Source organism: Brassica napus, chromosome A8 (genome assembly GCF_020379485.1).
Source record: "Brassica napus cultivar Da-Ae chromosome A8, Da-Ae, whole genome shotgun sequence".
NCBI classification, from domain to species: domain Eukaryota; kingdom Viridiplantae; phylum Streptophyta; class Magnoliopsida; order Brassicales; family Brassicaceae; genus Brassica; species Brassica napus.
Genome location: NC_063441.1, coordinates 17,181,135 through 17,204,269, shown reverse-complemented (window position 1 = coordinate 17,204,269; position 23,135 = coordinate 17,181,135). Strand labels below are relative to the sequence as shown.

The window sequence follows — 23,135 nt, the reverse complement described above, 5'->3', positions numbered from 1 at the left end:
TATATTTTGATACATGTACACCAGGACTCATTGGTGCTTTCATCCTAAACCTCGCAGTTATTAGCGTGCCCTATACGCTAGCAATTTATGATGACAAACTGAAATCCTTTGAGAAAAGCTTTATTGAAGGTTGATATGGGGAGATGATACTATTAGACTCATGACCGGCTCAATGGTGTCATGGACCCTGGAGTAAAAAAAAAAAATTTCAAACTATTATTTTCTTTAAAAAAATCTGATAGATATATGTTTTTTTTTTCAAAATACCAGAAAAATTTTTAAAAATAAATCAGTGGAAATAAAAAACACTTTCAAATAAAAAATATGGGCCCCTTCTCTTATCAATACTATCAAAAGTGAAGGAGTCTAAAAAAATCTATCTATAAAAGTTGTTTGGACCCTTTCATTTAACTCATTATTTTTGGTCTTACCTTAAATTTATACTAACAATATATTACCATATATTTCTCTAACAATAATTTAGTCAATTCTTTTATTTACTTAAATCTCACTCCTAAATCCTAATCATTACTATTACTATATTTATCATTTTGATTTTTAATCGTAAAAGCATTGAAACTAATGTTTTATATTATCACTTTTATCATATAATATATGATTTAAAGTAAGATAAATTACAAGACATATATGTGTACATTCTAACTTCCTCTTTCGTTTATAATAAAATAATCATATCATATATAAACTTTCCCACTAAAATCTCATATCATATACTAAACTTTCAACCGTTTATAGTTTGATAATATTTTCATATTTAAAAATAATTTTTCTGAATATTCATGTTACCTTCACAAAAATGAAGAAATTCATTGGTTCTATTAAAGCTAACCTGACTTCACGATATCAATATTGATTATTCAAGATTTTGAAAATTATTTATTTAGATATTATACTTTTATATATTTTTCACTTAAAACGAATCAATACTATTAAAAAGGAAAGAGTTTTAAAAAATCTAATATAAAAAAGTTGTTGGAGTTATGTATAACTATTTATTATTTTTCTGATAATACATTAATCATTCTAAACATACAATATTTTAAATATTTTTAACAGATCTTAATATTATTTCTTATGATACCGTTACTCAGAAAAATATTTCATCAACCATGTTTTTGTACAATAACGTTCAAAATTTATATCAAAAGGTTGTTGGACCTGATATGGACGTAATATGTCCACATCTGTTCGAGTATTTAAGATTCTAAAAGAATTTGAAATATATGAAAACTCAAAAAAATATCTGAAACACGAAAAATATTTGAAACTCCAAACAAATACCAAAAAAATTCAAATACCTAAAATTTTAAAATCTTATTCAAAATCTGACACGATGAACTGAAAAATACCCAAAATTTTATCCAAACACCCAATTTTTTTTTAATTTGAAAAAATTACCTGAAATCAAAACTCTAATCGTAAACCAAAAACTTAAAAAAAAATATCCATAATACCGTAAACATATTTGGAATATCCAAATATACTTAATAAACACATATTTATGATCGGGTCTAGGGTAGGACCCGGACTCAAACAAAGACCTGCGAGTAAAAAAAAACCCAATATGTTATCTTCTCTGGACCTGAACTAAACCTATAATTTTGGGTCGGTTCGGTTTGTTTTTTTGATCCGGATATAATTCTCATGTCGAAAAAAAACTTACGTAAAAGTGTACATATAAAATCTCAAATAAACTAATTTGTAGATTATATAGCTGTTAAAAATTATGTTTTTCGATATAATAAAATTTTGTATTATAATATAATCCAACAACCCCGCGCTTTCCAAGCGCGGGTCAAAATCTAGATTTTAATATTAAAATGCATGTATTTTTTTTTTAAATCGAACCTTTATGTATTAAAAAATAGGGGGACAACAGACTGGACCTGGGACGGTCGCACCGCTCGTTCCCCTATCTAAGCCGGCCCTGATTAGACCTTACATTATCATGTTTTGTAAATTAACATGTTTTATACATTCAGAGTTTAGTGTTGTTCAACTAAAATTCCAAATAATTCATTAAATTGTTTGTTATATATTTATTCAAAAGTAAAATAGTTTTAAATCTATAATATTGAAAGACGTGAGATGAATACCAATACATTTGCGTACAAAACCTATGCTAGATTTGGACGTGCGCATCTAAGTAGATTAAATATATTTTTTATGAATGAATTTTCACTTACATATCAAAAAGTCAATTGATATTTTCCCCTTCATATATGTATTAATATCTTTTAATATTTTCTTATTTTTATAAAATAATTTAATATTAAAATGGAGTTTAATATTATAATTAGAATTTTAATAAATTATATAGATATAGGACATTTTTGGGCCTTTTATTTGTTATTAATTGTAATTTATATCCATGGTTCAAATATATTGGACTGGTCCAAAATATTTTTTAGATTTTTTGAAGTGTAAACTTAGATTTTATATCTGCCATAGCCAAATCCAATTATTTATGTTTTAATTTAGTTAGCTAATGTTTATTTTTTTCAACTAGTTGATGGTCCACACTTTGTGCGGACTAACATATATATATATATATATATATATATATCTAATAATTTTTAATTTTAATGTTTATTTTTATAAAAGATTTAAATTATTAAATTAGATACACATTTTAAATTAATATTATAATTATAAAACTTCAATATTCATATTGGTAATCGATATATTAAATTATATTCTTTTGTTTTATAGTTTTGTTATGGGATGTAAATTTTGGATTAAAATTTCTTTTATAGTAATAGTCAAATTAGGAAATTTGGATTTGGAATTAAAAGCTTAATTTTTATATATTTACCCATTGTATTTGTGGACTGCAAAGAAATTCAGTAGCACTGGAAATCATAAACAATCATAACCCACATCAATGTGCAATTGTATTTGTCAAAAAAATTAGTGTTATTTAATGTTTTAATCCTAATTTTTCATGCTTCTATAATTTTAATAATTTAAGTTGATTTCATTTTATAGTTTATATAATATTGACTATTTTGGTTTTAAATATATTATTTTAATAACATTTGTAATTTTATGAATAAATAAAATATTAGCATAAATTCATTAGTGGTTTTGATGTTCGTCCGGTTATTATATATAGAGATCAAAGATTACAATAGTTAACCACCAAAAATTATAATGGTTGGTTACCATAAAAGTTATAATGGTTCACTTAAACAGTTGCAAATATTCATCCAATAATTGCAACCATTCATTTAAATGATTGCAACTATTCACTAAAATTGCCAAAAACATTATATATATGAAAAAAATACAGATCTAACAAACATAAATAATTACTAGATCTTGATACGCGCCTCCACGCGGGTGTTGGATTTAACTTGCGTTCAATGTAAATTTATAAACCATTAATTTTATAAAATATCCATTTATATTTTTATGTTTTGTAAAATATATTTAGTGTAGAATATATTATATTATAATATAGATGTTTGATAATAATTTTATATCTGTACATATATTTTATATTAAAATATATTTTTGTGATCATAACCACGCCCACACATACATATGTTTAGTGCAGTTCTTCATAAATTACTTTTTATCTCTCTATTAGAAATATTTGTAATCGAGTAAATAGCTCCACGAACTAATAATGTATGGGATCAAATTGGAAAATAGAAAAAAAATGTATTAAGTTATTTGTTATTACTTTGTGAAAAATCATTGGATATAAATATGTCAGATACCATTGATTACACTTTTGAAATAACAAATGTATATCAAATGCAAAATTTTAGAAGTTAAATTTATTGATTATCGTCATTTATTATAATCAGCCTTAATAAATAAAATTAGTTCTGAAATTTAAGATATCATGAACATTTAAAGACAATTTAATACTTTAATATTTTAAATACCAAACAATTACATATACTACTTTTTAAAATGTTGGAGCCAAAATAAATATTGAATAAAATTTTACCGAATATTTTTTTCGTTTAAAATGAGAGTCAGACGTATCCACTTTGGAGTATGTGTAGTTAGTTATTTGCTTCTTAAATTTGTAAGTTTAATCTCATCAGTTTCTAATTGTCTTCCTCTTTACTGAAATTCTTTGATAACTATTTTCCAATAGGTTTGATTAATGGATGTGCGTCTGCCATCGTCCATCGCCAACTCTGACCGGTGAATAATCAAAATTTGAATTATACTCATGCATCGGCCTATTATTCGGCCCATTTCTTTTCTTTTTTTAACTCTTGCGTAACTTTATTAATAGAACATTCGAACTGTGTAAAACCCAAAACCATAACAACCAAAAGAATAAGCACATAAAGCAATAACCTCCGGCGGGCACCGAGCATAAAACTCCACCCTCAAGATCCAACGTTAGGTCAATGAGCATCTAAAAAAACCAGTCGTCCCATCCTCTGCAAATCAGTTTCGACAGGTTCCTTCAACCATTGGGGGTTACCCATCGCCACATAAGATTAGAACCTCTTCTCCCTTGTCACACTTTTTGCGATTGCTTGAGCACATCTATTAGCTCCCGACGAAACGACCAAAATAGTCCACTCCTGAAAGTTTACCAAAGATTTCTTCAGCTCCACTCCATGGTATCTGAAAGCTAGCCAAGCTTTAGGCTTTGTTACCGCACCGACCAAATCTGCAAAATCCACTTCAAAGATCACCTTTGTCACATGATGACTTTGCATTGATTCAATAGCCCATAACAAGGCTAAGAATTTCGCATCCACGATTCAACATTTGCAAACATCCTTCTACTATAAAACATAGTTTCTCCTCCACAGTTCCTTAAAACCCATGCTGCTCCGAGAGTCTTATTCCTTTTTGACCACTGCAAGCCCACGTTATATTTTAGAAAGCCTGCGCTTGGCCCTCCCACTTGTCTCTAGCACGAAGCTCTCTATTCCCCGCTTCATCCTCTTCATCCCTACATTTCTGAGCTTCAAACCAGTGGCTAGAGTCCTCAATGACTTTTGCCATCGTGTCTTCCACCGCAAACTCCTTACCCTCAAAAAGGAATAAATTCTTGTTCTTCCATATAGTCCAAAGAATCCATGGAAACATGCGACCAATTTCATCTGGAACTTTGAGGTATCTTGGCAGAAAAAGTAGATAGTTGAAGTTTTCAAACAAAGTCATGTTTTTAGAACCTCGTCGCGGGAAAGGAAAGTTTGACTGAGCCCACACAAGACAAGCAGCCGGACAAGTCAAAAGCACATGGTTAATAGACTCTCCCTCCATACCGCATCTTTAACAGGGTGGGTCTATCTTTAAACCTCTAGCCATCATGCCAACATTTACCGAGAGAGCATTCGATAAGGCTTTCACATGAAGATCCTGATCTTTGGTACTGTTTTCACCTTCCAGACTTATTCGGTCCATTTCAGTTGACGCCAAATCGTACAATTCAATAAATTAAAGTAATCTGAAGCAGATCAGACATTCGTTAGTAAAATTAAGAAATTCCAAAAAAAAAAAAAATTATAAAATATTGGGAGAGGAAAAAAAACTGAGAATTGACTAAAATAATAGTCAAAAAGATGTGACACCATACCAAACAGTAGATGTGATTTCAAACACATATTCTCTCTCTCTCTCTATCTCTCCTTTCCTTCAGTTTATCACCTTCCCGAAGAAGAGGAGATCAGGAGATTAGAAGAGGAATCAGAAGAAGAAACACAGTGTTTGTATAATAAATGGAAGCAATCAGAAAACAAGCTTCAAAGCTCAGAGAACAAGTGGCCAGACAGCAACAGGTTCTCTACTCCCTCTATATCGATACATAACAACCCTAAATCAAATTTAATTTTTAAGAGTCGAATGTTTTTGCTAGCTTTATTGCTTTCAGTTGGGATTAATCATGTTCTTGATCTGAAAAGATGATTTTGTATTGTGTACAGTCGATTATACAGAATGTGTTGATGTTTTTCTCTGTTTTTTTTATGTTTCAAGGCTGTCCTGAGACAGTTTGGGGGAGGAGGGTATGGAGGCTCAGATACTGTAATAACTGATGAGGAAGAGTTACATAGGCATCAGAAGCTCGAGAAACTTTACATCTCAACACGTTCTGCTAAGGTTCTTACTTCAAATTTCTCCTGTTTCAAGTATACTCTTCTCTTGCTACTGTTTTTTACTGAAGTTTACTTCTTCGTATTCTCAGCATTTTCAACGGGACATTGTTCGTGGTGTTGAAGGATCCATCGTTACAGGGTCCAAACAAGTCGAAATAGGTGACCTTAATTTTTTTATGCATCACTCACATATTTGTATTTTTCAGGGTTTATAAAATCCTCTTTGTGACTGTTTTGGTTGCGATTACAGGTACAAAGTTGTGTGAGGACAGCAGAAGATATGGTTCAGGAAATACATGTACAAGTGGTAACACACTAACAAGAGCTTCACTTAGTTTCGCAAATGCTCGCGATCAAATGGAGAAAGAGCGCGGAAATCTCCTGAAGGCTCTTGGCACACAGGTTTCAGACAAAACCATTTCACTTGATGCACTTTCTTTTTTTTTATAGCTAAGTTTTACATGATGAAGTTATTAGGTCGCTGAGCCATTAAGGGCAATGGTAACTGGAGCTCCATTGGTGGATGCTCGACATTTAGCACAACGCTATGAACGGATGCGACAAGAGACTGAATCTCAGGTTATACTCATGCCGCGCTTCTTCTTTTTAATTGCTCTCTTTTTTTTTTTCTTAAACTTAAACATGTTTTTTTCTTGAACTTACATAGACTATTGAAGTATCAAAACGGCAAGCTAAGGTTAGAGAGAATCCTGGTAATCCAGAACTAGTAATGAAGTTGGAATATGCTGATGCAAAACTTCAAGATCTTAAATCAAATATGACCATACTGGGTAAGGAAGCAGCTTCTGCCATGGCTGCTGTTGAAGAGCAGCAACAAAACCAAACTCTCCAGCGGCTAATAACTTTGGTACTAACTTAGGAGTTGTCTTCATAATCATTTACTCTGTGTTTTGTTTTGTAAAATGTTTTTTCTTAAATGATAAAAAGGTTGAAGCAGAGCGTAGTTATCACCAAAGGATCCTTGAGATTATTGAAAGGCTAGAAGGAGAGGTATAAGTAGTATATTGGTCACTCACAGCTTTCTTCATTGTTTTAAAAAAACATAATTACAATTGTATAGATGAGAGTTGAGCAACAAAGAATCGAAGCGCCTCAAACGCCACAAGTAGAGAACATCACATCTTCGCCTCCTCCTCCTTCATATGAAGAAGTTAGTAATGGAGTCAGTGCTTCTCAGATGCATAATGGAACATCCGATGCCATGGGGTACTTCTTAGGAGAGGTTTGTGAACTTTGATAGACTCAGAAGAGCTTACTTAATCTCTTGATTTGCCTACGATCAATTTTTTTTTGGCGCAGGTCATGTTTCCATATCAATCTGATTCAGAATTTGAGCTTAGCTTATCGGTTGGAGACTATGTTGTTATCAGAGAGGTTAGCATATTAGATTGCCAGTCTTTCATGGTTTAGGACATGTATGATCTGTGCGGACTCATTTACAAGGCTCTTTTTCTTTTGCGGATCCAGGTAACGAGCAGTGGGTGGGCAGAAGGAGAATGTAAAGGCAAAGCAGGTTGGTTTCCTTATGACTATATCGAGAGAAGGGATCGTGTGCTTGCCACTAAGGTCATAGAGGTTATATAATGTCATTCTTTTGGTGGGTTTTGGTGATACTTTGGGTCTGGTCATGTTTCTCTACTTATTAACTTACAATAAAGAGCAAACATATTTTTTTACCACTTTGATGAAGCAAGTTGGGTGTTTTCCAATCTGATCAGAGCCTAGCTCGAACCGCAACTTGGCTTCACCGCATTCATAGCTTATTGTACCTTTCATAGTCTCCTCTCTACAATCTGTAAGAGACAACCGCGATCCAAACGGCACTTCATCCCTCTCTTTAACAGCCTCCATAATCTATTTCCCTAGCGCGCCGCTCAAATCTTCCCTAGTAGTTGAGAAGCTGAGGCGTGCCTAATTCGATTTGCTGCAACTACGTTATCAATCCAACATAAAATTTCAAGATCAGTAAAGAATAACATTTAACGTTTTTCAACAACAAAAATCTTAGTAACCTTTGGATAGAGAAAGTAACAAGAATAAATTTTTTTTTTTTGGTAAAATGTTAAAATTTTATACATTTTCGAATTTTTTGAGTGTTGCAAGCAATTTATTACAACACGAAATAGAAACAAAGAAACAACTCAACTCAAGCAAACAAAATGCGACCATCAAGGAGGTCTTATACAAGAGTGATATTCTTGTAAAGGAAAGAAGATTGGAGGTTTCATCGGAGACATATATCATTTATCAATACGTATGAAATTTATTTTTTTCCTTTTCGACATGGTAAGTGTATTTCAAATATCACATCACATGACACGTGAGAAAAGGAAAAGCATGCACGTGAGCCAGCTGCGCAATGAAGCTCAAAAAGTGAGTCATATGACAACTACTTAGCTTCGAGAAGCAGACACTCTGTATCTATCACGTATTGATTCGATAAAATCCTAAAAATCTATGTCGCATTCTGTCTTTATAGTTCTTTTTTTTTTCCAAACATTATTAATTGTTGGGGTCAAAAATATCATCCAAACTTACGTGTTCCCAAGAGGCCAAGACAACTTTCCAATTATCGTAGTTGTTCTTATAATAATGGCTAATGATAGTAACTATTATTATTCAAGATTCCACATAACATGGTACTGCTTAAGCACTATGTCGAGCTAAAATGAATACTCGACCAAAAGAAACTCGATTTAGTCTATTTACTAAAACAAATGAAACGAAACAACTTGGGTTTTGGTTTTGGATCATATGGCCAGCTAGACGGTATAATCTTGTTTAATAATTTGAATTGTGTGTTGTTGTTGGTATATCAACTAGCGTTACATGTGTTAAATGAAAATAAATAAATTTAGCGTTAGTCAATATCAATAAATTAATATTCTGCTGATTGTAAACGAATTAAACCCCCTAGTTTCACACCTGAATATACGGAATTACCCTTGCTAACTCGTTGATTAATCAAATGCCTGACAGAAGTTCGCCAAGTTATATGCAGAAATGAAAGGGTAAAAATGGGAAATTATCGAGCCATTGTCATTCCCGCTCGTCTGGTGGCTTGAAAAACTTTTAAACTGGTGCGCGCTTTTTTTTACTACTAGGTCACACGGTGAATGTAACAGCAGCATACGGTAAAAATGTTTTAAATAAATGAAAAATATTAAGTTGTCGTTCTCCTCCCTGAATTATTTTCAACTACCACAATTAAATAATTAAATATATGCAAATTTGGAAAGGCACAGAAAAAAAAACAAAATTCAAAATCTGAATTCTCAGCCTCCTCGTTTCTTCACCCAGGAGGAGGAGAGAGAGAGACATCTACTTTCAATTCAACCTTCTTCCTTTCTCTCTCTACAGCACATTCGCTTAGAGAAGACGAAACAATTGGTCTCACCTTCTCTCTCTACCAGCAAAACCGAATCTAAAAGGAGAGAGAGAGAGAGAAGGAGGTTACAATGATTTATTCCGTCTCCAGCCATGTGAGCTCCCACTGACACATTCTCTGCACCTTCTTCGAAATCATTTTCTATTAGTTTTGATTCTTCTTCACCGTGACCTAGTCGCCGGAGCTGATCCTCTAGGTCTAGTGAATGGCTTCATCGTTCTCTAACCGTAGACCACCAAGTCCCGCTTCTTCGACTTCCTCTTCTCATCTCAGCAGCCGTCTCATCCCCCGTTCTTCATCCACCTCCGCCTCTTCCTTCACCAACTCCGGCTCACGATCCATGACGACGCTTAGTCGCACCTTCTCCGACTCGGGGCTAATCGGCGGCTCCGGGAGCTTCGGAACTGCATCGCCTGTTCCTTACCCGTCGGAGGAGCTTCTCGGCGAGCCTGTGGAGGAGACTGTTAGCTCGGAGCGGGATAGTATCTCCGTCACAGTTCGATTTCGACCGTTGAGGTATACAAATAGATCTGATCGCCGTGGACCAGATCTCCCACGGGTTAATTGATTTGGATTTTGTAATTTGATTTCTATTTTTTTGATTTGTTTTTTGTTTGCAGTGATAGAGAGTATCAGAGAGGAGATGAAGTTGCTTGGTACCCTGATGGGGATACTATGGTTAGGCACGAGTACAATCCTCTCACTGCTTATGCTTTCGGTATTGCCTTCTAACTCTATTTTTTCGGATGATGGTTTATTTGTGGAGATCATATCATTTTTTTCTTGCTGAGTGAATATTTTTTTTTTTCCAATTTTGTTGATGTTCAGATAAAGTTTTTGGACCACAAGCAAATACTATGGACGTGTATGACGTAGCTGCAAGACCAGTAGTTAAGGCAGCTATGGAAGGTGTTAACGGTATGCGAAATCTCAGCTCTCCATGTTAGTATTGCTTGCAGCAAATCTTCTGACTCAGTGTTGCGAATTTGACAGGAACTGTTTTTGCTTATGGTGTTACAAGTAGTGGAAAGACCCATACAATGCATGTAAGAGTTTTCTTTTCTTTCCCTTTTATACGTTTCTCTACTATGAGTCGGTATCTCTTCTGCAACTTCGTTCTCCTTTGATATCTGATGGTTACGTGAACTTGAAATACTCATGTGAAACGGAATTTGAAGGTCTTCATTTAGATTGGCCGTGCTTTTCTTTAGTTAATTATCTGATTTTTTTTGGTTCCTTACAAATATGCATAGGGTGATCAAGAATCTCCTGGGATCATACCGCTAGCAATAAAAGACGTGTTCAGTATCATCCAGGATGTAAGTGGTCTTCACGTCTTTTCTCATCCTATCACGTCTTTTTTCTCCAATGAATTCATGTTCCTAATTGGATTCGTCACGATATTTCAGACTCCAGGAAGGGAGTTCCTGCTCCGTGTTTCATATCTTGAAATATACAACGAGGTTAGTACTTAGTTGTCTATCCTTGATATATGATTCGCTAAGCCCTGAAAATAAACTTTTAGGTTTGGATTGTTTTCCTACTCTTATAAGTTATACCTTATCACTGGGAACTATACTGCTTAAATATGTATATATATAAATTTGGGTGATTACTCATCACTGTTTTGCTTTTACTTGAGTGTTTGTATGTTTCATCTGTCTACAGTTTATCTGATCTCTGTCCTTGTATCAGGTGATAAATGATTTACTGGATCCAACAGGCCAAAATTTACGTGTTAGAGAGGATTCCCAGGTTTGCTTAACAACTATTGAATGCTTAACTTATTTCTTCTCTCTCACACACACGTGCAAGTTTATAACATTGTGGTCGGAATAGAAACATTAAGAACGTATTAGTTTCGAATCACTATATGATGTGAAGTCGCTTATATATTAGTTCACATTGCACCCGTCCTGTTGTATGAATCAGTTTGGTTAAGTACAAAGTGTAATATTTGTTTCTAGGGGACTTATGTCGAGGGTATCAAGGAAGAAGTTGTTTTGTCTCCTGGTCACGCACTATCCTTCATTGCAGCTGGTGAAGGTAATTATAAATTTTTAACTCTGAAACATGTCTTCATATTCTTAACTCTGTTTATTCCATCTCTCCTTAATAGTGCTCTTGTTTCAATGGCAGAACATCGCCACGTTGGTTCAAATAATTTCAATTTGATGAGCAGCAGAAGTCACACTTTATTTACACTGGTATCTCTTCAAGCTCCATAAATTTGTCAAAGCGTAATTTATTGCCTCTTACTACATGTTTTAAGTCTAATTTGTATCTGTTGCAGATGATTGAAAGTAGTGCTACTGGAGATGAGTATGATGGAGTTATTTTTTCTCAACTCGTAAGTGTTCTTTGTTTAACTATTGTATAAGATTATTTCTTTCAAAAGGGGCTCTAACTATATAATTTCTTGTTTAGAATTTGATTGATTTGGCTGGATCTGAGAGTTCCAAAACTGAAACAACTGGATTGAGGAGGAAGGAAGGTTCATACATAAACAAGAGTCTTCTAACTCTTGGAACTGTAAGTGTATTTTCTTAGTTTGGGCTATCCTTCCATTTACCATTTGTTCTTAAATATGTAATGATGACATGTCAATCAAAAACACTGTTACTGCAAAATGATGGATTTGCTAATAGGAACAGTTCAATTAGCTTCCACATCCCATTGGTGGCATTAAAGAATCATGAAATAATTTGCAGTTCCACTGGGAATATACTTAGGATTATGATTTCGTTTCTTTTTTCATTGATCTGGTGTCCTAGTGTTTCTTGATGCTTGACTTTCTGATAAATAGTATGTCATCCTTTTTGTTTTTGTCTGTCAATAGTAGCATCATTAGTCACTTAAACCTTTGAGATGGTAGGGCGTTTTAATTATTTCTTGCTGTTTCATTTATGAAGGTGATTGGAAAACTTAGTGAGGGTAAGGCAACTCACATTCCATATCGTGACTCTAAGCTAACTCGTCTTCTGCAATCATCTCTAAGTGGCCATGGGCATGTTTCGGTAAGATCTTTTGTATTTGGTGAAATATTTCCCTCGCTGTACTCTATATTCGTGTCTATATTGACTCTGTAATAAGCGCTACTCCACCGTAACAACATAGAACTAATTCAGTATTTTGTTTTCCTTCTTTTCTTATAGCTCATATGTACAATTACTCCCGCGTCAAGCAGTAATGAGGAAACTCATAATACATTGAAATTTGCCAGCAGAGCAAAGAGTATAGAAATATATGCTTCACGCAATCAGGTAATCTTTTTAGCATGCTTTACAATAAGGTACTTCACTATACTGAAGGTACAATCTTGAACCTATGCTCAATGCTTATTTTTAATGTCCTAAAAGCAGATTATAGACGAGAAGTCACTGATTAAGAAATATCAAAGAGAGATCTCAGTCCTCAAACTAGAACTTGATCAGTATAGAAAGGGTATGCTTGTTGGTGTCAATCATGAAGAGTTAATGAGCTTAAAGCAACAGGTTCTGACTTCTCTTAAGATCACTGTTATCCTGAATATATTTTGCTGTGTTCTAAACTGACGGGTTCTAAAGTCAGTGACTGACCTATCTATTTATTTATCATAACAGTTAGAAGAAGGTCAAGTGAAAATGCAATCAAGATTGGAGGAAGAAGAAGAAGCCAAAGCAGCTCTAATGAGCAGAATCCAAAAGCTTACCAAGCTCATACTGGTCTCTACCAGGAATTCTATTCCTGGATATTTGGGCGATGTACCCACTCTCCAGCGCAGTCTCTCTGCGGGTAAAGATGATGTAAGCTTTCTGATATAACCTAAATGATAATAATTTCAGTGGTTCAGCTAGTTATTTCATCCATTGTGAGGTGAACCAACAAAAGAAGTTCTGGAAATAGGTGGTTTTGTTGATTTAACCAGAATAAATTTTGCTTTTGGTCAGAGACCAAGTAGTTTATCATTCTATCAGCTCCTTTACTGCTGCATGTTGCCTCCACATCTCAGAAGCTGTTTTAAAATACAATTGGTCATTTTGTGTTGCTTTTTTTGCTTTTCAGAAATTGGCTTCTCCGCTCTTGGATAATGATAATCCGGGATCTCCATCTTCTACCTTGGCTCTTGTATCAGATGCTTCCTTAGGTTTTAGCCACCAGAGATCTTCCAGTAAATTGAATGGCGAAACCTCACCGGGGGCAGAATCTACTCAAGTGAGTAAATTACCCCCAATGTATGTATTGATTGCCAGAACTGGCATCTGATAGTTGTGGGCGTATGACCTTTTGTAGGGTGTCATGACGCCAGATGAAATCGACCTTTTGGTTGAACAAATTAAGATGCTTGCTGGTGAAATAGCATTCAGTACAAGCACACTAAAGCGTTTGGTGGATCATTCCGTAGATGATCCAGAAAACTCACAAACTCAGGTAAAGATACTTTCTGATATTTCTGTACTATGCCATTGAAGGTCCGTTTTATAGATACGTTTTGTGATTTTTCAAACAGTACTTGACTGTTTACCTAAAGTGACTCATTTACCTTTAGCTCAGATAACGAACCTAATAAATTGTTGCATGCAGATACAGAATCTGGAACATGAGATTCAAGAAAAGCAAAGACAAATGAGGGCCTTAGAGCAGCACATAATTGAGAGTGGTGAAGCTTCAATTGCCAATGCATCATTGGTTGAGATGCAACAGGTACTTAACCTCCACATCTCATTCACTGCGAGAAAATGATCGTGGACCCTTTTAAGGTCACTGGTTCAAGGGTCAGCGCCTTTCAGCTAATATATCACGTTCTTTTGTTGTTTTCAGAAAGTTATGAGTTTGATGAGCCAGTGCCATGAGAAGAGCTTTGAGCTGGAGGTGAAAATTGATTCTTCTTTTTAAAATATCGCCTTGCTTACTACAGCAACCAAATCAAAAGCCATATGTCTAACTTGGTTCTAACTTTGGCACAGATCAAATCAGCAGACAATTGCATTCTCCAAGAACAACTACAGAAAAAGGTTGGTAGGATGTTTTCCTCCTTCCGAAATTGTGCATAATTCTTATCCTTTTCGCTCCATTCTTCTTGCTTCTATTTGATTCATACATTGAACATTGTTCTGTGAAAAAATTCTTCTTACCAAACTTTCTTCAACAATGTAGTGCGCCGAGAACAAAGAACTACATGAAAAGGTGAACCTTCTAGAGCAACGTTTGAATGAAGTATCTAGTGAAAAATCATCACCATCTTGTTCCAATAATGCGGTATCTGGAGAGTATGCAGACGAACTAAAAAGGAAAATACAGTCGCAGGTAAACATAGACAGTACATTTATTGGAAATCTGATCTTCTCTTGATACTTACATTACCTTTTCTTTTTGCATGGATGTTTTTACGTTCCGTAATTAGGAGATAGAGAACGAAAAGTTGAAGCTAGAACATGTCCAGATTGTAGAAGAGAACAGTGGTTTACGAGTTCAAAATCAAAAACTAGCTGAAGAAGCTTCATACGCTAAGGAACTAGCATCTGCTGCTGCTGTTGAGCTGAAAAATCTGGCTAGCGAAGTAACAAAACTCTCACTGCAAAACACAAAGCTAGGCAAAGAATTGGCAGCTGCAAGAGACTTGGCTCAAACGCGTAATCCAGTAAACGGAGTTAATAATCGCAAGTACAGCGACGGGGTAAGGTCAGGAAGAAAGGGAAGGATCTCTTCAGGCAGGTCGAGTGTTGATGAGTTTGACTCATGGAATCTTGACCCGGAGAATCTGAAAATGGAGTTGCAAGCGAGGAAACAGCGAGAGGCGGCTCTTGAGTCTGCACTGGCAGAGAAAGAGTTCATAGAAGACGAATACAGGAAAAAGGCAGAAGAAGCAAAGAGAAGAGAGGAAGCTTTAGAAAACGATTTGGCAAACATGTGGGTACTTGTTGCCAAGTTGAAGAAAGACAATGGTGCACTATCTGAAGTCAGTGGCGCTGACTCTGCAAGGGAATTGGAGAAGAATCAAAGCAACATTGTTCTGAAAGAGAGACAAGTCGTGAATGCACCGAGACAGCCTGAAGTAGTTGTGGTAGCTAAAACCGAAGAGACACCAAAAGAGGAACCTCTTGTTGCTCGTCTCAAGGTAAATATAACGTGATAAGCTTTCTACATTGTTTACCTGTGAAGTAGTCTTTCCTTTACATATGTTTTTAACAAGATTTCGAAACGATGAGACAGGCACGAATGCAAGAAATGAAGGAGAAAGAGATGAAATCACAAGCAAATGGAGACGCAAACTCTCACATTTGTAAAGTGTGTTTCGAGTCTCCCACGGCAGCAATTCTGCTCCCTTGCCGCCATTTCTGCTGTAAGTCACAACTTCATCTCCATGAAACATGCTTCCTCTTTTTTATCTTAAAAAAAAATTCTAATTAAAAGATGTTTCACTTTACAGTATGTAGATCATGTTCCCTCGCGTGCTTAGAATGCCCAATCTGCCGCACAAAGATCTCTGATCGGCTCTTTGCGTTTCCGTCTTGACAAAGGCAACAAAGGTACCTTTTTACAAGTGAAAGCTAAATGTTGTTATGTAACATTCCATTTTGGGTTCTTTTTCCGTTATAGAAAATGTTGAAACCAAACTGAAACTAAAATCCTAGTTTGGATGAGTTTGGTAAAGTTTTAGTTTCTCTGTCACAGCTGTGCGTCACAGTTTCGGCCTGGTTTCTTTGATTTATTAGAAGCTGAGTTTACCATTTAAGCCTTTTTTTTTAAAAAAAAACGATTTAAACTTAATAGGTTAAGTGTTGGGATTCATTACTGGAGGAATTTAGATCATGATCTTCACTCACATTAATTTACTTTGACACCTCGTAGGTTAGATGATTTTCTTAAATAAACTTACAAAAAGATGTAAACATATTGATCAGGTTGGATGATCTTGCAGGTGTCAAGAAGTGTGAGTGAAGCCTGTTGCTATATATTTTGTTGATGGGGTTGAATAGTTTTAACATGGACTCATTTTGTATGTAAGATAATATAATTATATTTATCACTAAAATGGGAAAAGGGATTCTTTTGCATATCACCAAAACTGCAAAAGGTAGATGGGATTGCCGCGATCATGACCATTGTGCAGCAAAAAGAGAAAAAAAAATCATTTGATGTTGGTTTAATTGATCATTCCCTTGAGAATTCATAATTTCATATTTGGCTAATTGGTTGTTCCACAGATCCAGTGACTTGTTATATTATTGACCATCCAAAATAGTTGGACGGTAGTCAAAGTTGTTAATCCAAATCCGAATTTTTGTTGACAAAGACAAACAAATTCTTCCTTACAAAAAATATAAAATTATACTTTGAGAAAGACAGAAACAACAAAAGTTGGTTTGCTTCGTAATCTCAAACCCCAACAACCAAATGAAAAGGTTCAGGAAAAATGTTTTTGTTCCCAAAACCCTTGATGATGGTACTGTAAAGAACCATCGTAAACCATATAGGACTCATTGTTATTAGTGCTGATAATGTTATCCTCATGGGAGACACAAGAAGGATGTTCAAGCAAATCCTCCACTCTCCAACCCGGTAACGTTTCCATCAAGTACTCTGATATACTGCCTGTACCACCCGATCCAGAACCAGAGTCGCTTACTTGATGATAGTTGTTTTCATCTAGCCCGTAATAGTAATTGCTTGTAGTTGTCGAAGGAGAGCTCGCAAAGACCTCACTGGAGGCCGAGCTCGGGACCTCACCTGATACTGATTTAGGTCTGGTTTTGGCCCGGCTCATTGCTGCTGTGGAGTTTGAATGGGAAGCTTTCGGGTATGTGGATGGAGAGGCAGAGATTTTGACGCCGGTAAGGAGGAATCTATTGTGTTTCTTAGTGTGTTCATTAGCTTGGTGTATTGGAATGTCACACTCTCTGCATAGTATTGCTCTGTCTTCTTGGCAAAATAATAATGCACGCCTCTCCTGTCATATGGATAAAGATTTGATTCCATTTAATAATAGTAATAGATAATCAGAGAAGACTATTGTTTTGTAATCACATATTTTTAAAAAGTATTTGCATTATTTTATTTATTTTTAGATTTGACCTTCTTTTTCCTCCTAAAAGATATTGCTCTTTATTCTTTTATTTAAAGAAAGGCAAAAAAAAGAAAAAGAATATCTTTTAGATATCTTTATCTTCACGGCTTCACCTTCCCAAAGAAGAAAGTAATATTAAAATACTGTAAATAACTCGATTCAATTGGTTAACTACCTGATTTTGATGCAATTCCTAAAAACTTATCAAGAATTTAGTAATCTCAATCTTTATCATGTTTCAGTTTTTATGAAGGTAAGTAAAGTTGGAAAAAAATTCCAGGAAAGAAAAAGGAAAATCAATCATATTCTCATCTCACCAACCAATAAGTAAATCTCAGAAGAAGAAGAAAAAGGTGAACTAATATTTTGTAAAATCAAGGTTTCATCAATAGTAACACATCCAAAAGACCACAAATATTCATGGAAAAGTTTGAGAATGTTCTTGAAAAACAAAAGAGAGATAGGTTTTGAATTGAGATTGAATTTGTTCTTACCCCGCATATATCACAGAGAGGAGCATCCTTAAAAGTAGGAGAAGTGAGAGAGAATCGTTGATGTTTTCCGGCAAGCTTATTAGCGAAATGAACATGGCGATCACAACCATTACAAAGAGCTGCTTCATCTGCGCAACAGAACACTGAAGCTTCTTCTTTATCACACACATCACACCAAATCTTCATCTTTCACTCTGCTTTTTTTCTTTTTAATAAAAACAAAGAGTTTTTTTTCTTTCCTCTCTGAAAAAGATTTTTATTTTCTAGATTTCACAAGATTGGCTCTGAACTCACTATCTTTCTCTCAACTTGGATCCTTGGACCAGTACTATACAATAGTATTTATAAAGACATTCATGTGGGGTGAGTGTATGTAATACGGTGTATGTAGAGATGATGATGATGGGCTATGAGTGTGGGCAAAAAGGGTAAGAATAATGTGATGGCTTTATAGATAAGCAGCTTAGGTTTCCTTTGTCTTTTTCTTTTTACACTTCCTCTCATTTTCTTGATAGCTACTCTCTCCCTAGCTTTGAATTGCCCACATTGATTTGCTTTCACACCCGGTTCCTTCCGGTTTGTATTTTCTTTATTTTCCCTTCTAAATTTTAATATTGCATCAACTGTATGTTATTATTACATTTTTTCTGGATGTCAAAGTGCTTAAGTTGTAAGGAACACTAGGTTAAGACCCGCGCATTGCACGGGATGAACATTATATATATAAATTATTTTATATATTATATGTTTATAACATATTATGAAATAATAAATATATATTGAATAATTAAAAAGTCATTATCTACTACTTATATAATTAAATTGGTACGAACATATAAATAAATTTTATAAATCGGAAAAATATTTTTTTCTATTTGATATGATATATAAATAAATTTAAATGTTAGTAACATATATATGGTATATTTTAATATTAATATTTCTTAGATGATGCTTTTTACTCATATTTGTTTTTATCATTTGTATATGTTACAGCAAAAAGTCTAAATTAGTGATAACAAAATTTTCACAGTGGAATTAATGGTTTAAGTAATTTATAATATTTTTTAAAATTAAGTTGTCAATATTTTTTCAAATTTTTATCAAAAAAATGTTCAAAGTAAATTTCAAAATTAAGATATTTATGTTTTTTATATGGCATATAGTTTAATTTAAAATGATGCATATATTTATATATCTTTTATTTTTGATACTTATTAAATGAAACTTTCAACTTATATTATTTTTTAATTATTTGTATCATGTCATAACAAAAAATTTAAATCATAGATCACAAAATTAGAATGTGAAACTTTTAAAAGTTTTAGTAATTTATACTCGTTTTTAAAAATTCAAAATATAATATATAAATAATTTTTTTAATTTTTATTATATGGTTACTATGATTGTTTAATTTATTTTAATAGCTTAAAATTAAACAAATATAATTATAATACACACTTATTTTTATCAAATCTTTATTATTTAAAATCATTAATTGTCATATATATACTTTAGCCACATTAGGCAATTTCGTATTCTTATTTAAAGAAAGAACGAAGCACATTAATAATGTATTTATTGTGGTTTAATAAAAAGTTTATTATATATTTAGATGGACCAACATATTTCTCTAAGGATTCTAAGAATCATTCTAGTGATGACACGTGGCTACAAAAAAATGTTGCAATGCTTCTCAAATAATAAATAGGGGATACATCTCTTTATTGTTACATGTAACGATCTCCAAACAGGGATCAGATATGTTAACATGTCTCTTTATCTATTCTCTGGTTTTACTATTGTGTTTAGTTTCGCCATTTTGCAAATCAATACCATATCATTGAAGAACTATATATATATATATATATTTCATAAGCTTCAGTCGCGTTTTGCATTGAATTTTTTATTTCATATAGAAGGAAGCAGGGATTAATAGTAAGTTGCCAGACTTTAAGCCACTTAAGTTTCATTTTATCTAATACGCATTAATATTGGTTAGTTGCCAAGCTCTCGTTTTAAACGTGCGTTAAAGTGGACATGTCATGCCTAGCTATCTATTTTTTTTTTCTAAATTATAAATATCATTAGAATGAAAAAAAATTATACAAAAACAAGATCTTAAGTTTGATTCATCTTAACAAAAAAAGAAAAAAAAACAAGATAGATCACCAATTGACTAAAACATTAACACATAACATGATCATCTCAATCAGCAGGCCATGAGCGAATGAAATTGCTTCCTATGCTTCCTTGCTGAGATAATGTTTCTCATCTCCTTATCAATAAAATAGAACATCGATGCAGCATGGACTGAGATTTGGTTGTGGATCAAATTGTTTTTTTGTTTCCCAAAATGAGAGATGACCGTTTGAGTAGCGAGCTTCCGCATTAGTTTCAGCAATCTATCTATACATGATCAAGTTTACATTAATGTAACACGTACTTGTGTTTAACTGTTTTTAGATGAGATGGTTTGTAAAAGGACTACTGCACCATAATTTTTTGATAGTAAATGATAAATTTTCCTAAGCTAGCTTTCCTATAAGTGTTGCATTAAACATAACTATTGTGCGAAAAAAGAAGCTCATATTAATTAGTTTTCTTTTAGATTTGATTTTTTTTTCCCGAAAGAGTTAAAGGACTCGATGTGGGAACCTTGTAGGTCTTCTTGATGAAAGAAAAAGTGCAAAAGTGAAGGTGTAGACGATCTTTTTAGTTTAATATATATTCATTTTTGGTCAGATGCTAGTTAGTCTAATAAATTGAAATGATTTTAAATTGTGGAGAAAATATACAAAAATAAAGGAAGTATATTAAAATAAATGAGGAAGGTGGAGGAATTTGACAAATGGCCAGCTCTTCATGCCAGCTTTTGTCTCCCATCATCCATGTGTAATATCTACTTCCTTTGTATTTTTAATAACTCTTATCGCCGCTCTTTTATTTCATTATACATTGCGTATTAGTTTTCTTTTTGGTAAAATACATTATGGATTAGTTGAAACCAATGTTTTAAAACTCGACCCGGATCTACAGTTGAACCGGTAAATCCAGTGATCCAAAAAATTTCTGATTTAAATTTTGTGAAAAATCTAATATTTAGAAACTCGCAACCCAGAATCCGATATCGGTTTAACCAATAAATAATTTTTACATTTTTTAGATTTTAATTACATCTTTACATTATGTTTTATATATTAAGTTTCCAATTAAAAAGTTATTTTTAGATTTTAATGAAAATTTAACTATACTACGTGAAGAAAATAAAGTGAACGAAAGTAAAGAAAACAAAAGTTAGTTGATGTGATTTATGTGTTAGAAAATATTAAATTTTAATTTATTTTCATAATTAATATATTATTATATAATAAAATTAATTCTATTTATTAATTCACGGTCGATCCGACGACCCGGTAAATCGTCTGATTCAGTGTCCGAATCTGGTTTAAAAACATTGGTTGAAATACAAAATTACACACTGAAACGAAATCGAGATCAAATCTTCACAACACACACTTCAACCTATTTGACTCAAACAATTAATGTAGCTTAGTAGTTATAAATTAATAATATCATCATAATTAACACAACGTAAATTATCCAATGATTTAGATTTAGTCCTAATTAACACCTTATCGATCGCTGTGAGGTGAGCTAATTATGGTTGAGATGATTAACGATCATGACATGATTCCCTAAGTCCTAATTCATCCTTTAATGGGTGAACTCTGTTCGTTATTGAAAAAGAAAACAATAATCAAACATACTCGTATAAGGATTTGCGGTCATGTCGGCAATGATATTCGGAATTAAATACTTTTGATATAAATAGGTATAGTGGATCTGATCTTTGAAAAGAGTTAGGTAATGAATAATTTAGAAGGTAGAAGACGACAAAAAACACTTTTTAGAGCCAAGATATGGTATGATCTCTCTCGAATCTTTCCCCTCTATTTTTTTTTTGTTTTTGGGTGTCAACGAAGTTGCTTCGTAATGTGAACTAGGCACTCTTATTAGGAAGGAACTAGAGGAGATAACATCGCTGGTGTGTCAAGTCAAAACCATTTTGCTGAAAAAGTTTTCTTTTCGTTTTTGGTAAAATCGCTGAATAAGCTACAACCCATTTTTATATAAAAATGAAATATGGGTTATATTCCGTTGATAAATTTCCAGTTTACAAATATATTAGTACCAAAATACTTGCACATCTTATAGTCATATTGATGACACAGTGAGACTTTTTTAGTCTTATAGTTCGGCGAGATGCTTCCCAAAGGAAAGTTCGCAATTTCTGAATATTTATTTTTCATGGTTTCTTATATCCTCTTATATAATTATAGATATTTTTAATAATATCTGTAGATCTCAATCAACTCACATGGATGTACTACTGGACTTTTTGAAAAGGTTCCTTGTGCACTTTTCAAACATTCCCTTTTAAAATATATATAAAGTATAGATGGGACCTTAACCAATTAATTGATACCCATCAATCATTCATTAGTGGACTTGAATTACTTCAAATTTGTTTTATATCTATATACTGAAACAAAGATATAATCATACATCTACATTATTGACCTTGTATTATATCAATGCTAATTATTTTCCCTTTTTAGTTGCTATACACTAAAGTTTCCTTGTCTACATTATTATTATTATATACTATAGCTCAAGTGCTCAACTCGAAAACTCTGTTTACTCTATCCTTTGATTTCTATTCATTTATAACCTAGTTTTCACCTTTATGTTTATTGCTGGTGGATCTAGATGGGCGTCAACTTTTATGGATTGAGAGTATTAATTCGTCGTTTGTCTTAGAGTTTGAATGGGGACCATCTTCTGACATGTTTCTTGCTCTTTTCAATCCTGTCCGTTCTAACTCCGTGGATCTCAGTGTATATATTAATACGTATAGTACAATTTTCTATTATTATTTCCTCGGGCTTTTTATTACAAATGCAAAAACACAATGGCGGTTCTTAATTGAGTATTATCAGTCATGGGCCGAGATGGGTCTAATTTTTAAAGTATCACTATTGTGATTGATTCAGCCCATCTGTTATTTGAGATCATACCAAGAA

General features: G+C 33.4%; 3 protein-coding genes across 3 annotated transcripts; 2 read left to right on the top strand and 1 right to left on the bottom strand.

Moving 5' to 3' along the window:
- Window positions 1-5,544: 5,544 nt before the first annotated feature.
- Window positions 5,545-7,833, top strand: LOC106361480 (SH3 domain-containing protein 2). Its single transcript, XM_013801226.3, has 10 exons — window positions 5,545-5,783; window positions 5,980-6,102; window positions 6,188-6,257; window positions 6,349-6,500; window positions 6,576-6,677; window positions 6,766-6,966; window positions 7,047-7,109; window positions 7,180-7,341; window positions 7,419-7,493; window positions 7,587-7,833. The coding sequence occupies exons 1-10, from the start codon at window positions 5,724-5,726 to the stop codon at window positions 7,701-7,703; spliced, it is 1,125 nt and encodes a 374-aa protein (XP_013656680.2). The 5' UTR covers window positions 5,545-5,723; the 3' UTR covers window positions 7,704-7,833.
- A 1,538-nt stretch (window positions 7,834-9,371) lies between these two features.
- LOC106361481 (kinesin-like protein KIN-7D, mitochondrial) lies at window positions 9,372-16,549 on the top strand. Its single transcript, XM_048737873.1, has 25 exons — window positions 9,372-10,023; window positions 10,128-10,225; window positions 10,336-10,425; window positions 10,501-10,553; window positions 10,761-10,826; window positions 10,917-10,970; window positions 11,203-11,262; window positions 11,475-11,553; window positions 11,647-11,714; window positions 11,801-11,857; window positions 11,935-12,039; window positions 12,420-12,524; window positions 12,663-12,770; window positions 12,870-13,001; window positions 13,110-13,292; window positions 13,552-13,701; window positions 13,780-13,917; window positions 14,071-14,190; window positions 14,308-14,358; window positions 14,454-14,501; window positions 14,644-14,793; window positions 14,891-15,604; window positions 15,700-15,829; window positions 15,917-16,015; window positions 16,407-16,549. Exons 1-24 carry the CDS (start codon window positions 9,713-9,715, stop codon window positions 16,000-16,002), a joined length of 3,156 nt encoding a protein of 1,051 aa, XP_048593830.1. The 5' UTR covers window positions 9,372-9,712; the 3' UTR covers window positions 16,003-16,015; window positions 16,407-16,549.
- A 243-nt stretch (window positions 16,550-16,792) lies between these two features.
- On the bottom strand, window positions 16,793-18,500 carry LOC106361482 (B-box zinc finger protein 20). Its single transcript, XM_013801229.3, has 2 exons — window positions 18,049-18,500; window positions 16,793-17,437 (listed from the first exon to the last, which is right to left on the bottom strand). The coding sequence occupies exons 1-2, from the start codon at window positions 18,232-18,234 to the stop codon at window positions 16,895-16,897; spliced, it is 729 nt and encodes a 242-aa protein (XP_013656683.2). The 5' UTR covers window positions 18,235-18,500; the 3' UTR covers window positions 16,793-16,894.
- Window positions 18,501-23,135: the final 4,635 nt, after the last annotated feature.

Excerpts from the sequence above, each read along its gene's own strand:
- LOC106361481 (XM_048737873.1), top strand. The coding sequence starts at position 9,713 with ATGGCTTCATCGTTCTCTAACCGTAGACCACCAAGTCCCGCTTCTTCG. Across the intron at positions 11,858-11,934 it reads GAGTTATTTTTTCTCAACTC|AATTTGATTGATTTGGCTGG; the intron begins GTAAGTGTTCTT and ends TTTCTTGTTTAG. Across the intron at positions 14,794-14,890 it reads AAAGGAAAATACAGTCGCAG|GAGATAGAGAACGAAAAGTT; the intron begins GTAAACATAGAC and ends TTCCGTAATTAG.
- LOC106361482 (XM_013801229.3), bottom strand. The coding sequence starts at position 18,234 with ATGAAGATTTGGTGTGATGTGTGTGATAAAGAAGAAGCTTCAGTGTTC. Across the intron at positions 17,438-18,048 it reads CTCTCTGTGATATATGCGGG|GAGAGGCGTGCATTATTATT; the intron begins GTAAGAACAAAT and ends TCCATATGACAG.
- LOC106361480 (XM_013801226.3), top strand. The coding sequence starts at position 5,724 with ATGGAAGCAATCAGAAAACAAGCTTCAAAGCTCAGAGAACAAGTGGCC. Across the intron at positions 6,103-6,187 it reads TCTCAACACGTTCTGCTAAG|CATTTTCAACGGGACATTGT; the intron begins GTTCTTACTTCA and ends TCGTATTCTCAG. Across the intron at positions 6,258-6,348 it reads GTCCAAACAAGTCGAAATAG|GTACAAAGTTGTGTGAGGAC; the intron begins GTGACCTTAATT and ends TTGCGATTACAG.